This window comes from Microtus oregoni, unplaced genomic scaffold, assembly GCF_018167655.1.
Source record: "Microtus oregoni isolate MIOR12 unplaced genomic scaffold, Mior012 000006F_ref0000085, whole genome shotgun sequence".
Taxonomy (NCBI): domain Eukaryota; kingdom Metazoa; phylum Chordata; class Mammalia; order Rodentia; family Cricetidae; genus Microtus; species Microtus oregoni.
In genome coordinates this window covers 48,161,253-48,179,930 of record NW_024543065.1, presented here as the reverse complement: position 1 = coordinate 48,179,930, position 18,678 = coordinate 48,161,253, and the positions used below count along the sequence as shown (strand labels likewise).

General features: G+C 52.5%; 2 protein-coding genes across 2 annotated transcripts in view; both read right to left on the bottom strand.

The window, feature by feature from the left end:
* Slc8a2 (solute carrier family 8 member A2) overlaps window positions 1-5,892 on the bottom strand; it is a 31,223-nt gene extending 25,331 nt beyond the window's left edge. Inside the window, exons 1-2 of the mRNA XM_041653439.1 lie at window positions 5,739-5,892; window positions 1,709-2,398 (exon numbers count right to left, since the gene is read on the bottom strand). Of these exons, the coding sequence (XP_041509373.1) occupies window positions 1,709-2,383 (675 nt within the window). The 5' untranslated portion in view covers window positions 2,384-2,398; window positions 5,739-5,892. The remainder of the gene's footprint in view (window positions 1-1,708; window positions 2,399-5,738) is intronic.
* A 2,710-nt stretch (window positions 5,893-8,602) lies between these two features.
* On the bottom strand, window positions 8,603-17,163 carry Kptn (kaptin, actin binding protein). Its single transcript, XM_041653955.1, has 12 exons — window positions 16,855-17,163; window positions 16,299-16,381; window positions 16,095-16,179; window positions 15,966-16,020; window positions 13,627-13,702; window positions 13,446-13,519; window positions 12,786-12,895; window positions 12,631-12,708; window positions 11,882-11,957; window positions 10,804-10,939; window positions 10,549-10,719; window positions 8,603-9,010 (listed from the first exon to the last, which is right to left on the bottom strand). The coding sequence occupies exons 1-12, from the start codon at window positions 17,075-17,077 to the stop codon at window positions 8,885-8,887; spliced, it is 1,293 nt and encodes a 430-aa protein (XP_041509889.1). The 5' UTR covers window positions 17,078-17,163; the 3' UTR covers window positions 8,603-8,884.
* Window positions 17,164-18,678: the final 1,515 nt, after the last annotated feature.

Below are 18,678 nucleotides of genomic sequence, written 5' to 3'. Positions count from 1 at the left end.
GCCTGAGCTCAAGAGCCAGCAAGTCTAGCCAAACAATGATGTCCAGGTGCAGAAAGAGACCCTGACTCACAGAATAAGGTGAAGAGCAGTGGAGGAAGGTCCCGACATTGACCTCTGTGCCTGCACACATGCGCGCAGGAAAGCCTACATCTCACATGCTCACACAGACTATTTTGGACCCTAAGCCGGGATGCTGTCCTTTTTAAGAGAACCTGAAAACTGATACACTATCCTCTACTTTTTGCCAGGGATGCTAGGAAGCTCAGTGTTACAGCCACGGTTTAGGTGTGAACTCCCTCTGAGGCTTTGATTATGTAGTGTCTTTTTTCTCTTTCTTCCTCCCTCCCTTCCTCCCCTCTCTCCTTTCCTTCTTCCTTCCTGTGCTGGGGATGGAACCCAAGACTTCATGAGGGCTAGGGACACACTTTACCCCTTAGCTACATCTCCGCCCCCTTTTTGTTTTTCTGCAGCGTTCTCACTGTGTTACCCAGGCTGAACTCGAACTCACAGCAATCCTCCTGCCTCAGGTTTCCTAGTGCTAGGATTATGGGCATAAATCCTGGTGCCCAGAAAATCCCTGCAGTCTCCACTTTGATGCCAACCCTAAAGCATTTTTATGTCTGGAGCAGGATCTATTAAGTGACAGGAGTTACCAGATCATGCACAGCGTGAATGAGTGAGCCTTGGGTACCACAAATAAATTATGCATGTGCGGGAACGAATTAGGCCAGACCCATGAATAAATTATGCAAATAGAGGCAGCTGTCATAGAATTGTGGGAAATAAATTAACCAAACGTTGTAAAGGAAGCTGAGGACAGGCAGGGGTGCAGGTCAAGACACTGGACAAGAAAGAGGTGGAGAATTGTGGGAATCTGGGTGTGAGCCAGGCAGCTGTGAGTTTCAAGTTTGTCTCGTTGTGGAAATAAATTATGCAAAGTGGACACCAGCCTCTGCCGGAGTCTCTGCCAATTGGATGGGAGTATAAACCACACTGAATCTGAACTGAAGATGAATAATGAATGAGCCATGCAAACTGCCCGTCTCTCTGGCCCTACGGGGAGAGATAAACTATGCAGATGCGGGTACCGCAGATGTCGGTCCGTGGATATATTATGTAAATGTGCCAAGTTACTCAGATCGATTGGCGCTGTCAGAACACAGGGGGCGGGGGAGGGGCTGGCCTATGCAAGTGTAGTGTGAATTATGCAAATAGCGATGTCTTATTGCAAAGTCAGGAATAAATTATACAAAAGAAGTGCTCTCAGGTAACTATGTGGCAAGCTGAGGCTTGTCTTACATGGACCTTGGGCTCTGTTAGCCCACGCAGGGCTTTGGGAAATACCTTCTGGCTGGGCACGGCCCTCTCCGTGCACCTGGATCTCTGACTTGCCCTCTGGTGCAAATAGTGACTGACACAGCTGTATCTGGTGGTTCTGTCCACACACACACACACACACACACACACACCGCACACACACACACACCGCACACACACACACATCGCGCACACACACACACACCGCGCACACACACGCACACACACACACACACTGCGCGCACACACACACACACCGCACACACACACACACCGCACACACACACACCGCACACACACACACCACACACACACACACACACACACACACACACACGCACTTGCACTCACAGACCCTCCAAGCTCCCCTGGGGTGTTGGTCTTTACTCACCTGGACCACACCTGGGGAGAAAACTGCTAGGATGAGATAAAGCCAGACGTAGGCAAAGATGCTCCAGGAGGCTGTGACAAAGAAGACCCTCAGATGCTTGATCTTACGGCTCTCGCCGGCAGGGATGACATACACGCACACAGCAATGACCACAAACATGTTGAAGGCTGCGCTGCCAACAATGGTGCCAGGACCCAGTTCACCCGCCTGGAAGTTGTGGCCACAGACCTCGATGACAGACAGCAGAATCTCAGGCGCCGAGGAGCCCAGGGCCATGAGTGTGAGGTTGGACACTGTTTCGTTCCAGATGCGCACGGTGCCCACACTGGTCTCCCCATTGGCCTTGGTGATGGTAATCTCCTTCTCCTTAGATGTGATGACCTCAATAGATGCCATAAAGCGGTCAGCAATGATGGACACACCGAGGAACATGTAGACCATGGCCACAAAGTACACCACTGCCCTTGCGGCCTTGTCTCCCAGCGATGGGTCGTCGGGTTCCCACACAGGCAGCAGCACCCCTGGCTGGCAGCGGTAGGAACCCTGGCAGCCGCCTGAGCTGGCATCACTGTCGTTAGCAGGGGGAGGTGGCAAGGAAGGGGTTGGAGTGGCCTCCCCCAAACAGTGGGGTGCCCCCAGGAGGAGCACAACCCCCACCAAGGCCAAAGCAGCCATGGGGGTGGTAGAGTCCTGAGGGAAGGAGCAGAAGATCAAAGTGAGTGGATCAGATATCTCCCTGTCACTCAAACGGCCCCATGTGGGCTGAGGGCGTGGCTCAGGTGCAGAGCCCCTGCCTAGAATCCCCCAGTGAGGGGCTGGGGTGTGGCTCAGGTGCAGAGCCCCTGCCTAGAATCCCTCAGTGAGGGGCTTGGGATTGGACTCACTGATAGATCGCCTACCTAGCATGCAGAAGGCCCTGGGTTTCATCACCAGCACTGTCAAACAATAAAGTCCCAGCTTGTTAGGCCACAACACAGGGGTGAACTGTGAACCAGCTCAGGAGACAAGGAGACTCAGGGAAACACAGAGATCATCACATGGGTGCCCGGAGGAAAAGACACAGGAATGCCAGGACAGAGGGGCCTTATGAAATGCTGGAAACATAACTGAATCCAAACAGTTTGGGAGCCTGCAGCCAACCATCACATACTCTATGATTCAGCAGCTCGCTTCCTAGGACAGGCTTATAAGCCTGTCTCACCAAAAAGGCCCCAGGAGAACGTCCACATCAGCTTTATCTATAACAGGGCCAACCTTGAAACAACCCAGAGGTCCCTCAACAATTAACTGCAGAAACAGCAGTGGAGTAGTATACTGCCGTACGCAGGGTGGGAGCTGTGGCGGGAGGCGATGACACAGAGGGACCGGATCCTGAGACACGGGGCTGAGGGAAGGGCGCCAGGCACAAAGCACCATGAGGTCTCTGTGGGAGTCCAGAGCTGGGGCTCAGGAGTGCACTGGGCAGTTCTAGCCATTTCAGCTTGGCCCTTGGCTGTGGTAGGTTCTGGTCTGAGTGGCTATATTTGTCTTTCTGTGTTTATTTTTTATTACATTTTATTGATTTGGGAGGGGGTGGTGGTGAGTGTGCCATGGGCACAGAAGAGGCGTGAAGAGGGAAGTGATTGTGCAAAGTCCTCTGCCCTCTACCATGTACACAAGGGTGAACTGATAACAAGCACCCAGGAGCTCCCATCCATCCTCCTTTCAGAAGGCTCCACAGCTCCAGGGGCAGGGGACTGTGGCCCCTCCCTTGCCTCTCCCTTGCCTGCTCTGTTCCAGCCATTTTACCCTCTGCTGTTCCACGCACACACCATGCAAGTTTCTCCCTGGGGGCCTCGAGCCTTGGGCTTCACTGTTGTCACCGTCTCTGACTATTCTTGCCAAGATGACACACTTGGCCTTTGGGGAGAAGCCTTCCACTCCGTTCGCAAAGTACAGGATCAAGACTCAGAGAAGTGAAGCAATTTGTGCAGGTCACCCAGCGTCTGCTCTCCCCAGAAGGGTGCCCAAGGTCTGAGCTCCCAGGCCCGCCCTCATGTTGCTATGGTAACACAGTTGCCTATTATAGAGAAAAGGCGGGCCAGAGGAGCTGTCACCTAAGCCAGTAGCTTGGGGTTCCTCCAGCCTCAAGTGTCCAAGAATTTCCACCTTCTGAAAAGTTCCTCTGGAAGTCTAACCCACAGCCTGCCCTCGGCTCACACCCACAGACCAGGAGCAGGCTTCTCTGGGGGAGGGAGGCAGCATGTTGGCAGAACTTCCCGAAAAGGAGTGAGCCGTGTGCGTGTGTGTGCGTGTGTGTGTGTATGTGTGTGTGTGTGTGTGTGTGTGCTGTGCGGGGGAGGGGTGACTCTTTTAAAGGGCCACCGCACAGTTAGGCCCCCAGGCAAGGCCCCTAATGATATATTTAATTAGCAGCCCCTAATTAGCAAACTCTCAGGCGTAATTATGAACCCACCAGGATCCCAAGCAGACTCCCCTTTGCTCCTCCCTCCTCCCTCTTTGGCTTTTGGGAAAAAGGGAAGACCCAGAAAGTCAAGAATCCATCTAGTCACATCTAACTGCTGCTTTTGGGGAGGGTGAAAAACCTGGGAAGTCATCCAGGAAGACGAGGGTCAGTGGACTAGTGTTTGCCTGCCAGGGGCGGGGTCATCCAGTCTATTCAATCCCTTTTGCTGTCATCCAGATTTCCCTCCTCTCTCTCCGGGTCTTGGAAGAGGGACCCAGGAGAGAAAGCACTAGATAAATATTTGTGAAACTCATGGACAAGAGGCCTGAACATTGTCTGTCTATGGCTTGGACAGCCACACTTTCTGCCCCAGCCTTCTTCCTCCTCTGGGCCTTGAAAGCTAATCTGGGTGTAGACTCAGCGGCAAAAGGATCAGGTTGAGTCCAGGAGGAGCCGGCGGGGAAGGTGGTAACATCTTAGGGCTCGGAGGCAGTGGTATCCCCAACCTGGTGGGTTAGTGGTGAGTCTCCTGTCCTGCTTGTCCTGCCTCTGGGGGATTCTGGGAAGAATTCCCCCTCAATGCAACCACAGCAGAGTGAGGACCTGGGGTGTATCCTGACTGCAGGGGTGGGGGGTGCAATGCAGAATAGGAACACAGAATTCAGAACACACACACACCGTCTGTCCCTCCATTAGCCACACAGCATACACAGGGTTGCAAATTGCAGACAGGTAAACTGAGGCTGGTAGAAGGGGAGAAAGGACTTGGCCAAGTCAGAGGAGGAACAGAAATATGTTAAGGAGTGGGGCTCCTAACCCAGTGATCTTTTAAGCCATCTGGAGTTCCCACACGCCTGCCACATAGGGCTGGGACCTTGTGGGCGCGCAAAAGCTCACTCCAGCTCTGGCCCAGGTGTTGGCCAGCACCTCGCCCACCTTCCCCAGAGACCTTCATGAAGGAAGGAAAGCGTCAGGCTGAGTTCCTCTGAGCCCCCAGGAGGTCTGCTTTCCCACCCAGCCTCGCAACTGTGAAGCTGGAGAGATGGAAGTGAGACTGTAGGAAGGACCTGTCTAGCCTGACCTTAGAGCAGTGCCCAGCAGTACAAAAGTGTCTCAGAGTTGTCCAAAGAATGAATGGACAAACAGTGAGAGGTATGGGAGTCAGTCTTTAGAAGGACTGGTTAGGCTGTAAGCAGGACCAGTCTCAGAATGTCAGGATTGGGAGAATGGGGAGACCTGAGCTAAGAAGGGGTGAGGAGGATTTGGGGGCACTCCAGGCCTTCGGGGGAGTCCACACTGCGGGGGATCAGCCTCCTTCAGGTCCCCGTGCATCAGGGGCGGAGACAGAGGTGTGTGGGTGTGAATTGGCTGCAGGCAGAGGGAGAAATGGGGAGAGACAGAGACCCAGGTGCCCAGAAACGGACAGACAGACATACACACACACACACACCATACACATGGCGCACGGTGAAAGCTGGGCAGCTAGGACTCGGAGCCAGGGCTCAGGAAGCCCCTGCACTTAAAGACGGCGCAGCCAGGGTTCCCGCAGCCCCGGGGCTCTGGGCGGCCGCGTTGAGCTCTTACCTGTCGTGCGGCCGGGCCGGTCCCCGCTGGGCCGCCGCGGTGGGCGCCTCCACCCGAGAAAGAGAGGGAGAAAGAGGAAGAGGAGCCAGGGACTGAGGGAGAGCAGGGAGGAGGGAGGAAAGGGGATGCGAAGAGGGGAACCGGGGAGGGGCTGGGAGGAGGGCGGAGTCCAGGGGAGGGGGCGGGGACAGAGGAGCTAGGGGGCGGAGGGAGGAGCCCCGGGAAGGGGACTAGACAGGAGAAGTAGAGGAGGGGGCGGGGACAGAGGAGCTAGGGGGCGGAGAGAGGAGGTGGGGGGGCGGGGACAGAGGAAATGGGGCGGGGGGAAATCAGTGGAGAAGAGGGACTAGATTGAAGGAGGAAAAAGCCGCTGAGGGTAGGGGCTGGGACAAGTGAACAGGCAAAAGGACCACCAGGATGTGGAAGGGAGGAGATTAAGGAAGGATGAGGTGGGGACAGGGTAGCTATGGGTTTGAGGACCGGGACAGACTGGAGGAGGGAGGAGCTGAAGGAGGAGAGAGGGTGGGCACAGGGTAGTTGGGGAAAGGACCACCAGAAGAAGAGAGGCCGGGAGAAAAAGAGGGAGGAGCCAGTGGAGGGTAGGGCTTATGGGAGGGGGAGGGGCAGAGCACCAGTTAGGGAAACTGCTGAGGGAGGAGCCACTGGAAGGAGGCGTGGCCATAGGAGCTGGGGGTGGAGCCACAGAGCTGGGAGGAGGCCTTGCAAGAGAGCAAGAGGGAAGAGCCCGGGAAGGGGCGTGGCCAAGGGAGCCAGGGGGCGGGGGAGAGGCCTGACCGTGGGGGCTGCAGGTTGCCCGAATATCGGGGTTCAGCACTAGAAGCCAAGGACAGCGACGGAGGGCTCAGGTGCGTGCACCTTTGTCAACCCTTTCCCCCTCCCCCCCATCACACATGGGCAGCATCTCGTCCATACAAGGGCCCAGAGATGCAGTCATCGCTACAAATAGCCACAGGCTGGCAGACCTGGGGGAAGGGGGGCAGGAATGTTGGGCGGTAGCTCTTCCAAGTTTGCAGGCTCAGTCTGCTCAGGGTACCTCACTGAAGGCAGAGAACTGCCACAGAGTGCCCAGGTACCATGAGAACCACTCCCAAAGCCTCTACACCGCCAAACACTGTCACAACCCTCAGAGGTAAACACTAGCTCCATTTCAACATTTCAAAGGTGGGGAAACTGAGGCAGCAGGTATTAAGAGTGTGGTTCCAGATTCTGTATCCTTAAACCACTGCCTCTGGGCTGAGGACAAGGAAGGATCAAGGCTACCCAGTATGATGAAACATATCTCTGATTCCAGCACTCAGGAGGCCGAGGCAGGAGGATGATTGTGTTTCAAGCCATCCTCATAGCAAGACCTAGCTAAAATAAAACAATTTGTGGGTGGGGGTTGAAGATGTGGATCAGTTCGTAGAATGCTTGCCTAACACGCACCAAGCCCTGGGTTCTGCCCTCAGTACTGTAAAAACTAGGCATGGTGTTGCATGCCTGCAATTTCAGCCATCAAGAGGCAGTGGTGGGAGGATCAGGGATTGAATGTCACCCTTCACTAGAGGGCAGCCTGAGCTACATGAGATCCTGTCTCAACTTCTCTGTCAAAGTGCAAAGTCCTGAGTCAAGTGTCCTAGGATTCAGAAGACAAATTCCCAAGCCTACAGGTTGTTGAACAAAACAAGTTGCACTCATGCAAACACACACACCCGCAAGTGCATACACACACACATCAGAACGCATGCATCATACGCCCTCACAATCCCTCTCCGGGCTCCCTCCTTCCACAGGAAAGGTGGCAGGTGCTGGATGCTGGGCACAAAACGGTGCAACAGGGAAAGAAGGCTGCCCCTGCCAGGAGGAGCCTGTGCCCACTGCCAGCTCTGGCGGGACACTCTTGGGCCTGCTGCCAGGAGGGGGAAGTTCCAGCTCCCTGCAGCTTCCCACGCCTGGGCCTGGCTTCTAGAGCTTGGAGCCTGGGAAGTCTGTATTTGGTCTTCTAAGAGGCTGCGCCTTTGCAGTGTGTGTATGTGTGTGTGAATCAGATTTACAGGTGGACTTCCTGATGGAGCGACTGGTACCTACCCAACACCACAAACACATGTGCTTTTGAGGAAGGCGTCACACTCAAGCCCCACCCTCCGCCTCATTTGCTCTGAAACTCACCAACCCCACTGACTCCAATTCTATTCCTGGTCTGGGGTTGGGGAGGCAACAATCCTGCTGAGCTACCTTCCTCTGAGCCCTGGGGTGGAGACTCTGATGGGACCTTTGGGTGATAACTGCCCTTGTCTCGCCTGGGTTGTTTAGCTGAGATGTACCCAATACCCACCGCAGTATGGTATCTCTGTCTACACTGGTCTAACTTTGACACTCCCCACCACAGTCTATGCTCAATTCTATTCTGCTAGAAGCTAGCCTTAGCTCTTGCCGAGTATAATCACTTCTCTTTTGAGACCCCATCCCAATTAGAGCAGTAACACGATCACTTCTATCTCTGGGCTGAGGGAGTCTGCAGATCCCTTACTGCGTACTGGAGATACAGACCCTTCCTGGTCTGAGTTCTCACGTCCCCTTCACCGTCGATGTTACATCTGGGGTTCCTGATTCTTCCTAGTGGAGACAATGAACCCAAAAGCCTCTGCTCAGGGTGGCCTCAGTGGCATTTGTCTGGTGTTATACTTCCCGAGTTCACTTCACCAGTGCAGAGAAAGGCTCCATAGCTCTCAAAACTGCAAACCACCCCACCCCCTCCTTTCCTCTGGGTCTAATCTTGGACTCTCTCTGTAGAGTTCCCCTCCTCAGTTCTTTGGGAGTGAATTCAGCAGAACTTGGCATACAGTAGGTGCTCAATAGATGCTTGCTGGACAAAGGAAACGAGGAAGCTAGGGCAGCTTTGTTGCTCTGCATGTATGAACAGTCACTAGGGAACCAAAACCTGATGGGACTGCAGGGGGTTGCTGAGAATGTCCCTCTACAAATAGCTCAGAGAGGGGTAATCAGCTAGGGTTACACACACAGCAGAGTGGCTCAGGGACTCCCAGCATGCCTCGGGGCAGTCTCAGGGAAGCAGTCCTTTTCTGAGATGCTTCCCCTGCAACAGTGACAGACACCAGATGCCCAGACCCAAGAAGGGAGAGTGCTCAGGAGGCTAGGGGCTCCTTAGGCCTGGGAGCCACTTTGTCTCCAAGGCCCTGCTGATGTTTCCTCTGCTCCACTTGACGACGAAGCCGGGTCAAGACCAGCTCAGAGGCCTGGATCAGGCTGTACTGTGGGAACAAAAGAAGGAGGGTAAGTGGAGACAGAAGAGGGGCACACATCAGACCACACTGAGAGGCCAGAGGCTCAGCCACAGCAGGAGGGCAGAGAGGAGACCACAGGGTGTTGACTGAGAAAGGGTCTCCCAGATGGGAGTGGAGGCCAGACATGGCAGAGGGGCTTGGATTAATTTCCTGTGGAAGGGGCAAAGCTTAGACCTAAGTGGAGGGAGCTGAAATTGGAAATCAGCAGAAGTGCTGGGCCTAGTGTGAGAGCAGCTGTGAGTTTTGGACTAACCTTGGCTACACAGCATGACTCAATCTCCCAAATCCACAGCACCGTGGGTTTGACACCAAGTACCTCGCACAAAAACAAATAAACAGAGAGAGAGAGGGATGCAAAAGGAACTGGTGGAAGAGACAGATGGTGCAAAATGACAAAGGACATTAGAGGCTATCTGAGGTTCCAGAGAAGCTGAGGTTAGACCACAGTGGGAAGGACAAAGGTGAGATGCTGGCAGCAAATGAGAGGTCAACAGAGCAAGGACCAGCAAATGAGAGGTCAACAGAGCAAGGACCACAGAGAAGTGGAAAGCAGAAGTTGAGGTTAGACCTCAGAGAAGCTCCCCCCGGGGCTTGTGAGCTACCTACCGGCTTAGCTCAGGGTCCAGCGAGAGATTCCATTTCAGGAGAATAAGAGAGAGGAGAGTGGGACACCTGAAATCCTTTTTGGTCTCTCTGTCTCTGTCTCTGTTTCTGTCTCTCTCTCTCTCACACACACACCCCCCCCGGAAATCCTCCTTGGCCTTACATACACAAACGTGTGCACATGCACGCACACACATGTACATACACACACACACACACACACACACACACACACACACACACACACACACACAATGTAGAAATCAGAAACTTAACAGTGGTCTGGGGGCTAAACCACATTACCAAGGGAAGATGGGAAGGGAAAGCAGGCTATGGGGGGAAAGGGTAGGCTGTATCCAAACAGACACCTAGTAAACTGAAGGAGACCAGGACCAGCCCAATGATGGGCAGATCTGAGGCTGGTCCTTGGGGTGGGGTAGACACTGTAAGGCATGACTGACAACAGTATTGGAAGAAATCTAGAGACTATGGTGCTCAGGTGAGAGTAAAGAATAGAGCATGTAGCATGGCCAGATGGCGCAGGTCTGTAGGCTCAGATACTCCACGGGCTGAGGCAGGAGGATTATAAATTCAAGGCCTTCCTGGGTGAGAGTGAGAGCCTGTCTCAAAAAACCAAGAGCTAGGGGTGTGGCTCAACAAGAGTGTCTGCTGAGAATCCCCCAGTGAGGGGCTGGGGTGTGGCTCAGTGGTAGAGCCCCTGCCTAGAATCCCCCAGTGAGGCCTGGGGTGTGGCTCAGTGGTAGAGCCCCTGCCTAGAATCCCCCAGTGAGGGGCTGGGGTGTGGCTCAGTGGTAGAGCCCCTGCCTAGAATCCCCCAGTGAGGGGCTGGGGTGTGGCTCAGTGGTAGAGCTTTTCCCCTACAAATAAATGAATAACAGTACCTGGAGGATGTGCACCCCTTTCAGGGATACCACAGCCAGCTCCCGCAGTCCATCCCCAGTCAGGTCCACATGGGCCATGGCCAGCAGGGGGCTGGCAAAGGTCCTTCGCCAGAGCAGGTGGAAGCCTCTGCTGGCCTCAGGCAGCCCGTGGTACTTGTAGCAGAGCAGCTCCTGTGGGCAGAGGGGTCAAGGTCATGCAGGCTGAGGATGGTCACTGCAGGAACAGATGAGTGACAGGCTCCTCTCAAGACCCACCTGTCCATAGGTGGCCACCAGGACTTCTGGTTGTCCATCTAGATCCACGTCAGTGACCAGGCCACAGAGGATACTGTCAAACTGGTCACTGCTGGGCAGGAGAAGTTGGTCTTCCAGTCCCTGGTTCAGAAGGTCCCTGAGGGTCCCCAATATGGGGGTAAGGGGAAGGTCATATGGAAGGGCCCTGCCCCTTTGGTTCCAGACTGTAGGTGATGCCCAACTGGCTTCCCCTGAGGTCCAGACCCACATTTTTGGAGACATGCACCTTGGTTTTAATGTAAGTAACTTTGAAGTCCCCACACAGGGCCAACCTGTCACTCCAGTGGATGGCCTCGTGTTCACCCTGTGGATCCCATCCTGGATGCCCCACTGTGCTCCCAGGAGCGCACCCCCCCTCTCTGTACTTGCATTGACATTTTCACTCTCAACCCAGAGTGTGTCAGAGCTGGGTGGAACTAGCTCACAGGAGCTGATGATGGCAGTGTGTGTACATACTTGTACTTGAGTGAGGGGAAGGTGGAGTGGGAGAGTGGGGGTGTGGGGGCTGGGGACGTAGTTTAGTTGGAAGACTGTAGCATGAATGAAGCCCTGGGTTTAATCCAGTGTGGTGGTGCACGCCTGCAATCCCAGCAGAGGTAGAGGCAGGAAAACCGAGAGTTCAAAGTCATTCTTAGCAGTGTAGTTGGAGGGCAGCCTTGACTTCATGAGATACTGTCTCCCCCCGCCCCCCATCCCCAGCACACACAGAGCTGACTGTCTATTTTAGCATTACAATGTCACAATTTTGATGGTGGGAGCAGTGACACCACGGAAATTGCCAAGGACTACATGTCTAGGCCTTCACAACTGAGCGTCTGCTGGCACCCCTGGTCCACCCATGCCAGGGGTATGGGTTTCTCTAAGGGTAGGAAGACATAACCACCCTTAGCAAATTCTCTACAAGATCCAGATGTGAGCACTGTCACCTCTTCCCTGATCACAGCACTTCTGATCCTAACCACCCCAAAGGATTGACAAGGTTAGACCACACCACATAGATATGAGGTTGAACTACACCAGAAGCCTCAGGTGCCCTTACCAGTATACCACTGCTGGCTCCAACATGCTGGCAACAAGCAGACTGTATCCTTCCTGCTGTGGACTGTCCTCGGTTGCTAGGGAAAGAAACAGGAGTTGGAGAGCCTGTGGGGACAGGCTCTTCCTTATCCCTTTCCCTCCTGTAGTGAAGAACAAAGGCCAGACCTCAGGACAAAGATTAGAGATTGGACTACAAAATGACTGTGGCCAGACATTATACAGGTGTTAGATGACTATTTAAAAAATACAAAAAAGGCTAATGTTAGAACACAATAGGAGAGATAAAGGTTAGATTAGAGTTGAAGTCTAAGGTTAGACCACAGTGTGAGGATGGGGGAGCCCTGTTTAGAAGGCACAGGGCAGGCCAAGGTGACTGTCAGTATAGAACAGACCAAGATCAAGGAATAGGAAGAAACTAGCACTTGGGGATGGGGTGAGACCATGATTGACAGAAGAGTTTTTAGTCCACAGGGAGTGAGAAGGCTGGGGTGGGGTGAGTCAGTATAAGATAACATGAGAAATGAAGGTTAGACCACTAAGGGAATGGTGAACGTAGGGACAAAGTTCAAGGCAAGAACACAATGGGAAGAATGAGGTTGGATGCTAAAAGAAATGACCGGAGTCCAATCTGTGGCACAGCTTATGGGTTGGAGGGGCGCAGGGGGAGCACGAGTGTGGGCTCTTAGGGTGAGGACAGCTGAGCCTGCAGAGTCCACTCTCCAGATTCCAGGTTGAGAGCGAAGAGCTCACCATCGGGGCTGGGGAGGCGGAACACGATGACACGGGAGATGGGTCCATCCTGCAGGATTGTCCATGTCTCTAAAATCTCTGCGTGGAGAGCAGGGAGGCACTCAGGGACCTGTCCCCATCCCTAGGTTTGTCCCCGCCCCAGGCCTGACCCTCACCTTGATTCTTCTGGTCCACGTGAGCCACACGCACATAGCCACTCTGGCAGCCCAGAGCCGTGAGCCGCCGAGACGAGCCAGGCAGGTTGTGGACATCGAGCCACAGGACACTGGCGAGAGGATGATGGATGGGGGGACAGACAGGTAGACAGCCCAGAGCCCCAGCCCAATCTCTGCTTCCCAGGAGCACTAGGGGGCCAGGCACCACCATAGATGCTCACTGAGCCCCATTCTAACCAATTATCTTGAGGTCATGCTGCAACCAGAGAACATGCTACCTAGCTGCATTTTTTTTTTTTTAAAGACAGGGTCTCACATAGACCTAGTTAGCTTCGAAGTCATGATACAGTCAAGGACGAATTTGAACTCCTGACCCTCCTTTCCCTACCACCTGAGTGCTGAGGTTACTATTGTGTGTGCACTATTGTGCCTGGATTTTATGGTGCTCCCGGTTATGCAATGGAACCTAGGGCTTTTGAGCACGCTAGGTAAATATTCTACCAACTGAGTGACACCCCAAGATGCTTCCTAGTTTCTCTAAGATGGCCTCTACTGTGTATTGTACTAGATGGCAGCCTGCTCTATCTGGCTTCTCTGCAGTCAGTGTCCTGGTCCCTTGTTTGGGTGCACAGTGGGTGAATGGGCAGGGTCCCCTCCTACCTACTGGTCAGGTTCGTGAGCTCTGGGAAGAGGTTTTCCACGGGCTGCTCCTCAAACTGGTGTAGCTCTTCATTCTGGGGGAACGAGAGCCGGGCTCTGAGTGAGTCATCAGGATCCTGCACACAGGCCAGCACCGCAGTGGGGATTCCCTACCGGCCTGTGCCCAGCCTGCCCGCCTCACCTCCTTGTAGAGATGGATGGCTGGGTCATTCCCGCTCAGGAGAAAGACAGTCTCCAGTTGGCTCCCAACCTGAACTCTGAAAGCAGAGAAATTTAGAATGTGCTGGGACCTGTGTGAGGTTGAATTCCTCCAAGGATTTAGAAATGCTACTGTCAATTTATTTTGAGATAGGGCTTCATGTGCCCCAGGCTGGCACTGAACTCATGGTGTAATTATAGCTGACCTTGAACAACTGATCTTCCTACCTGTACTTCCCACACCTAGACTGAAAAAAAAAAACCAAAAACCAAAAACCTTCGCTGGCAAGAACCCTACCATTCAGAGATTCAGTTGAGAGCCGCATGACCTAGCGCTCTGCAGACTATCTATGTACGTGGACCCTTGTGATCTCAGAGCAGCCAGTGCAGGTGCTGGGATCATGCTGACAGCCCCCGACTGCTAGAAGTTTCACTACAGGAATAGGAGAGGGTTCTCGAGAATGAGTCTGCAAAACCTCACTGGTGGCAAGGGTCGATGAGATGGCTCATTGGGTAAAGGCAACTGCCACCATTCAGGATGGCCTGGATTCGAACCCCAGGACCACAAAGAGGAAAGAGAGCCCTGACTCCCGAGGGCTGTTCTCGGACCTCCACCCACATGCTGTGGGACCCTCTTGCAAACAAGTAAATATAAAGGAATCTATCTCAGGACTCAGAAGGCAGAGGCAGGTGGATCTCTGTAAGTTCAAGCCATCCTGATCTACACAGTGAGTTCTAAGACAGCCGGGGCACAAAGATGTTGTCAAAACAAAACAAAACAAAACAAAAACCCAGCAAACAAACAGCAACAGAGAACCATACCACCAGAAAACCTCTTCCCTCTAGAACCCAATGATTCTGAAGCCCTATTTCTTGTCTCCTCTGGTAGACCAGAACTGTTAGAAATCTCTACCCTGACTATCTCGAATCATGCAAATCCTGGCATCTTGAATCTTGTAGATTCCAAATCTGGCAGGATAATGCTTGTCTGAAATCCCAGCACTGGGAAGGCTGAGGTAGGAGAATTTCAAGTCCAAGGCTGGCCTGGGCTACACATTGAGGCTTTGATTCATGATAAGGTATTCACATACATGCATGCACACCAGTACATACTTGCACAAGCACATGCATGTACCCCCTTATCCTCCCAAAAGATTCATTTTTATAATTTTCACTTGCTGGACTAGAGATCTGGCCACTAGGACCTAAAGACCAAATCCACCCCACCCATTGAGCGCTTTTTGTAAATAAAGTTTTATTGGCACAACCCCAGCCATTCATCCACAGTGTCCTGCTGTTTGTTTGCTCCAGTGGCAGAACTGTGCAGCTGTGATACTAACTGGGCTTTGACAGAAAAAAAAAAAAAACTTGCAAAAAAATGTTGCCAATCCTAGTGGATTTCTGAAGTCCTGGAGTAGAACCCACGTGCTCTGGGATTCTAAATGGGAACCTAAAGATTCTAGATGTTCTGTAGTCTACCTCCTTACAAATCCGTCTACAGATTCTCAGGAGCTTCTGGGTTTGGTAGAATCTTTTTTTGAGACAGGGTCTGTATAACTCAGGCTAGCTTTTTTTTTTTTTTTTGAGACAGGGTTTCTCTGTGGCTTTGGAGCCTGTCCTGGAACTAGCTTTGTAGACCAGGCTGGTCTCGAACTCACAGAGATCCGCCTGCCTCTGCCTCCCGAGTGCTGGGATTAAAGGCGTGCGCCACCATCGCCCGGCTCAGGCTAGCTTTAAACTCACTATGCAGCCCAAGATGACCTTGAACAAAATTCTGATCCTTCTGTCCCCATCCCCTGAATGCTGGAACTAAAGGCATGCACCCATGACTGGCTTATATAGTGCTGGGGACGGAACCCGGAGTTTTGTGTGTGCTAGGCAAGTGTTCAGCTGCCTGAGCTGTATCCCCAACCTTCAACTGCACCTTTTAAGTCTGGAGACCTCAGTGCTTCTGACCCTTGAGAATGATCCTAGGTCTGGGAAGTAGAGATCCAGAACCTTTGGAGTTAAGTTCTAGGTGCTCAATTAACTCTCTGGAATGAGCCACCTGACAGGTGACAATGTGGTGGCTCCCTAGTCATCTTGGCTGCATTTACTCCAAAAAGCACCATCAGAACCAGACTGGTGATGGCGGGTATATGGGTTCCAATCTGCTACCGAACTATGAAACCCCACTTCTTGATTATACTTCCCATCACTTCTTGGGTCCCTAACAATACCTGTTTCCACCCAACCCTTAGTCTGTTAAAACTCTTTTGTCTTCCAGATAGGGCAAAAGCCTCAGAGGAAGGCGGGAAAGCAGGGGTGCCCACGGTCACTCACTCTGCGTGGCACAGCTGGAAAGGGGTGAACTGGAGTTCCAAATTCAGGCAGCTCTCTGCAGAAAGGACACAAGCTGAACCCAGCCGCACCTGCCAGCCCAGTCCACCCTCTCCCCAAGGCTCTACTCACCTGCAATGGAGTCCAGGTTGTATTCCGAGCCAGGTTCATAGTCACAGTAAATGTTAAGAAAAGGACTGCCCTTGTCTCCTGAGTCCTAGGGGTGGAAACTGCCCTCAGGGGAGGTAGAGGAGGTGAGAGGCATCTGGAGCAGATTCAGGGCACTTGGGGGAGACTAAGGAAGAGGGTGTGGACAGGTGGAGGGCGCCGAGGTACCTTTATAAATGTGATGCCCACAACCAGCCCTCGCTTTGGGGGTGACTTGTTGAAAGTGTCGATGGAGACGATCTCAGCATCCACTATGAGAAGAGTTCAAAGTTCACCGATCACTCCTGAATCACACTGACTACCTACATTGTAGTAAAACCTTTGGGTCTGCAGGAGTCTTAACCAGGTACCACGCTGTTAACCTCTATTTTTGCGAAATCCTAGACCTTAATTACTTCGGACCCTGACGACCCCTGTATCGGAACCTAATGATTACCAGGGTTTAGTTTTTTTCTCTTTCTTTTTATTTTTCTCTCTTGAGACAGGGTGACTCTGTGTAGCCCTGGCTGTCCTGAAATTTGCTCTGTAGACCAGACTGGCCTCGAACTCAGAGATCTGATTGTCTCTCCCTCCTGAGTGCTGGGATTAAAGGCATGAGCCACCACCGCCCGGCTTTTGATTACCAGCTTTAACCCTGACCTCGCATCACAGTGACCAAAGACAGTCTTAGACTCCCTGCAACACCAGACTCCAGTCCCGCCCCCTACACCACAGCGCCACGCACCGGGGATGTAGTTGAATTGCAGTTCTTTGGCCACAGGCCTGATTTTCTGTCGGAGGTCTTGGTAGCGGAAGCCGAGCACTTTGCCTTTAAGTGTGGCGGCTAGCAACTCCCCTCGCCCGTCTGCTCCTCCTGCCAGCCCGTACACGTTACTCTGCGACGAGAACCGTGTGAAGCTGTCCTCGCGGAGTGGACAGGGTCCCACCGCCACGGCCGCCTCCCCCATCCCGACCTTCCGTGGTCAGTCCCCGCTGGCTTGTTGCTCCACAACCTGCCCGGGAACCGCCACTCGCGCACACTGATGACGTCAAAAGCGGCCATCGTTGCTCTCTCCTAAGCGGGTGCTCCGTTTCCTTCCTGGGCGGCCCAGACAACGTTGTCTTACTGCGCCTGCGTGCTCTGTTTTCGCCCCTTTTCAGAGCTAAGGAAAGGGTCTTCTAGGATTTGACATGGGAGAAGGGAACGGCTCCTGGCCTTTTTTTGTAAGCGGTGTGGAAAATAGAATAAGAATCACCATGATCATCACGGTGTGTGTGTGTGTGTGTGTGTGTGTGTGTGTGTGTGTGTGTGTGTACACGCATGTGATTCCAGCACTTGGAAAGTGGAGGCAGATGGATCAGGAGTTCAAGATCATCCTCTGCTACATAGAGTTTGAGGCCCGCTTTGAGTATATAGGTAGTTTCCAGGCCAGCCTGCCTACATGAGACACCCCCATCCCACCCCCCACCTCTCTCTCTCTCTCTCTCTCTCTCTCTCACACACACACACCTAAAAATATCCTCATTCTCCAACAAAAAGTACCGGAACAAAAGAACAATAAAACCTAATTATAACCCTTTTGTATAAGCATATTCCATCTGTCAATTTAATTAAAACTCATAATCAAGCTGAGGCTGAAGGACATACCTTGTCTTTTTTTCTTTTTAGAGACAGGATCTTGCTTCACAGCCCTGACTGAACCTGTAATTTACAGATCAGGTTGGGCTCAAACTTGTGACAATCTTCTTACCTCTGTTTGCTAAGTGCTGAGAGCATAAATACGTCTTTCTAAAGTGGGTCCTCTTATTATTTACTCATCTTTACCATTGTGTACCGTGTCATATGAACAGAGAACAACTGTGGGAGTCAGTTCTCTCCATTATGTGAGTCCCAAGGATCAAACTCAGGTAATCAAGCTTGGTGGCAAGTGCCTTTACCTGCTGAGCCATCTAGCTGGCCCTAAGGTACTCTTTTTGTTGTTGTTTTTTTCCTTGAGACAGGGTTTCTCTGTGCAACAGTCCTAGTCCTGGAACTAGCTCTTGTAGACCAGGCTGACCTCGAACTCACAGAGATCTGCCTGCCTCTGCCTCTTGAGTGCTGGGATTAAAAGTGTGCACCACCAATGCTCGGTGAGGTAAGTAAATTCTTAAGAGCACACAGATAGTAAGCAGCAGCTAGGATTAAACCCAAATAAATTATAACTTCATACTTAAGCAATATCACCTTTAAAACAGTAAAGCGTACCTTTTGTTTTGTTTTCTTGTTTGTTTCAAGACAGGGTTTCTCTGTGTATCTTTGGAGCCTGTCCTGGAACTAGCTCTTGTAGATCAGGCTGGCCTTGAACTCACAGAGATCCACCTTCTTCTGCCTCTAAGTGCTGGGATTAAAGGCGAGCGCCACTACCACCGGGCGTAAAGTGTACTCTGATCCCAGGTGAAAGATCAGTTAACCTATCCATCCCGATGGCAGATGAAATTATTGAACATTCATAGTGACAGTCTGCAGAACCATTCAGACTACACCTGGATGTCACAAATTCCTCACCAGAACTATGCAAAGGCTTTACAG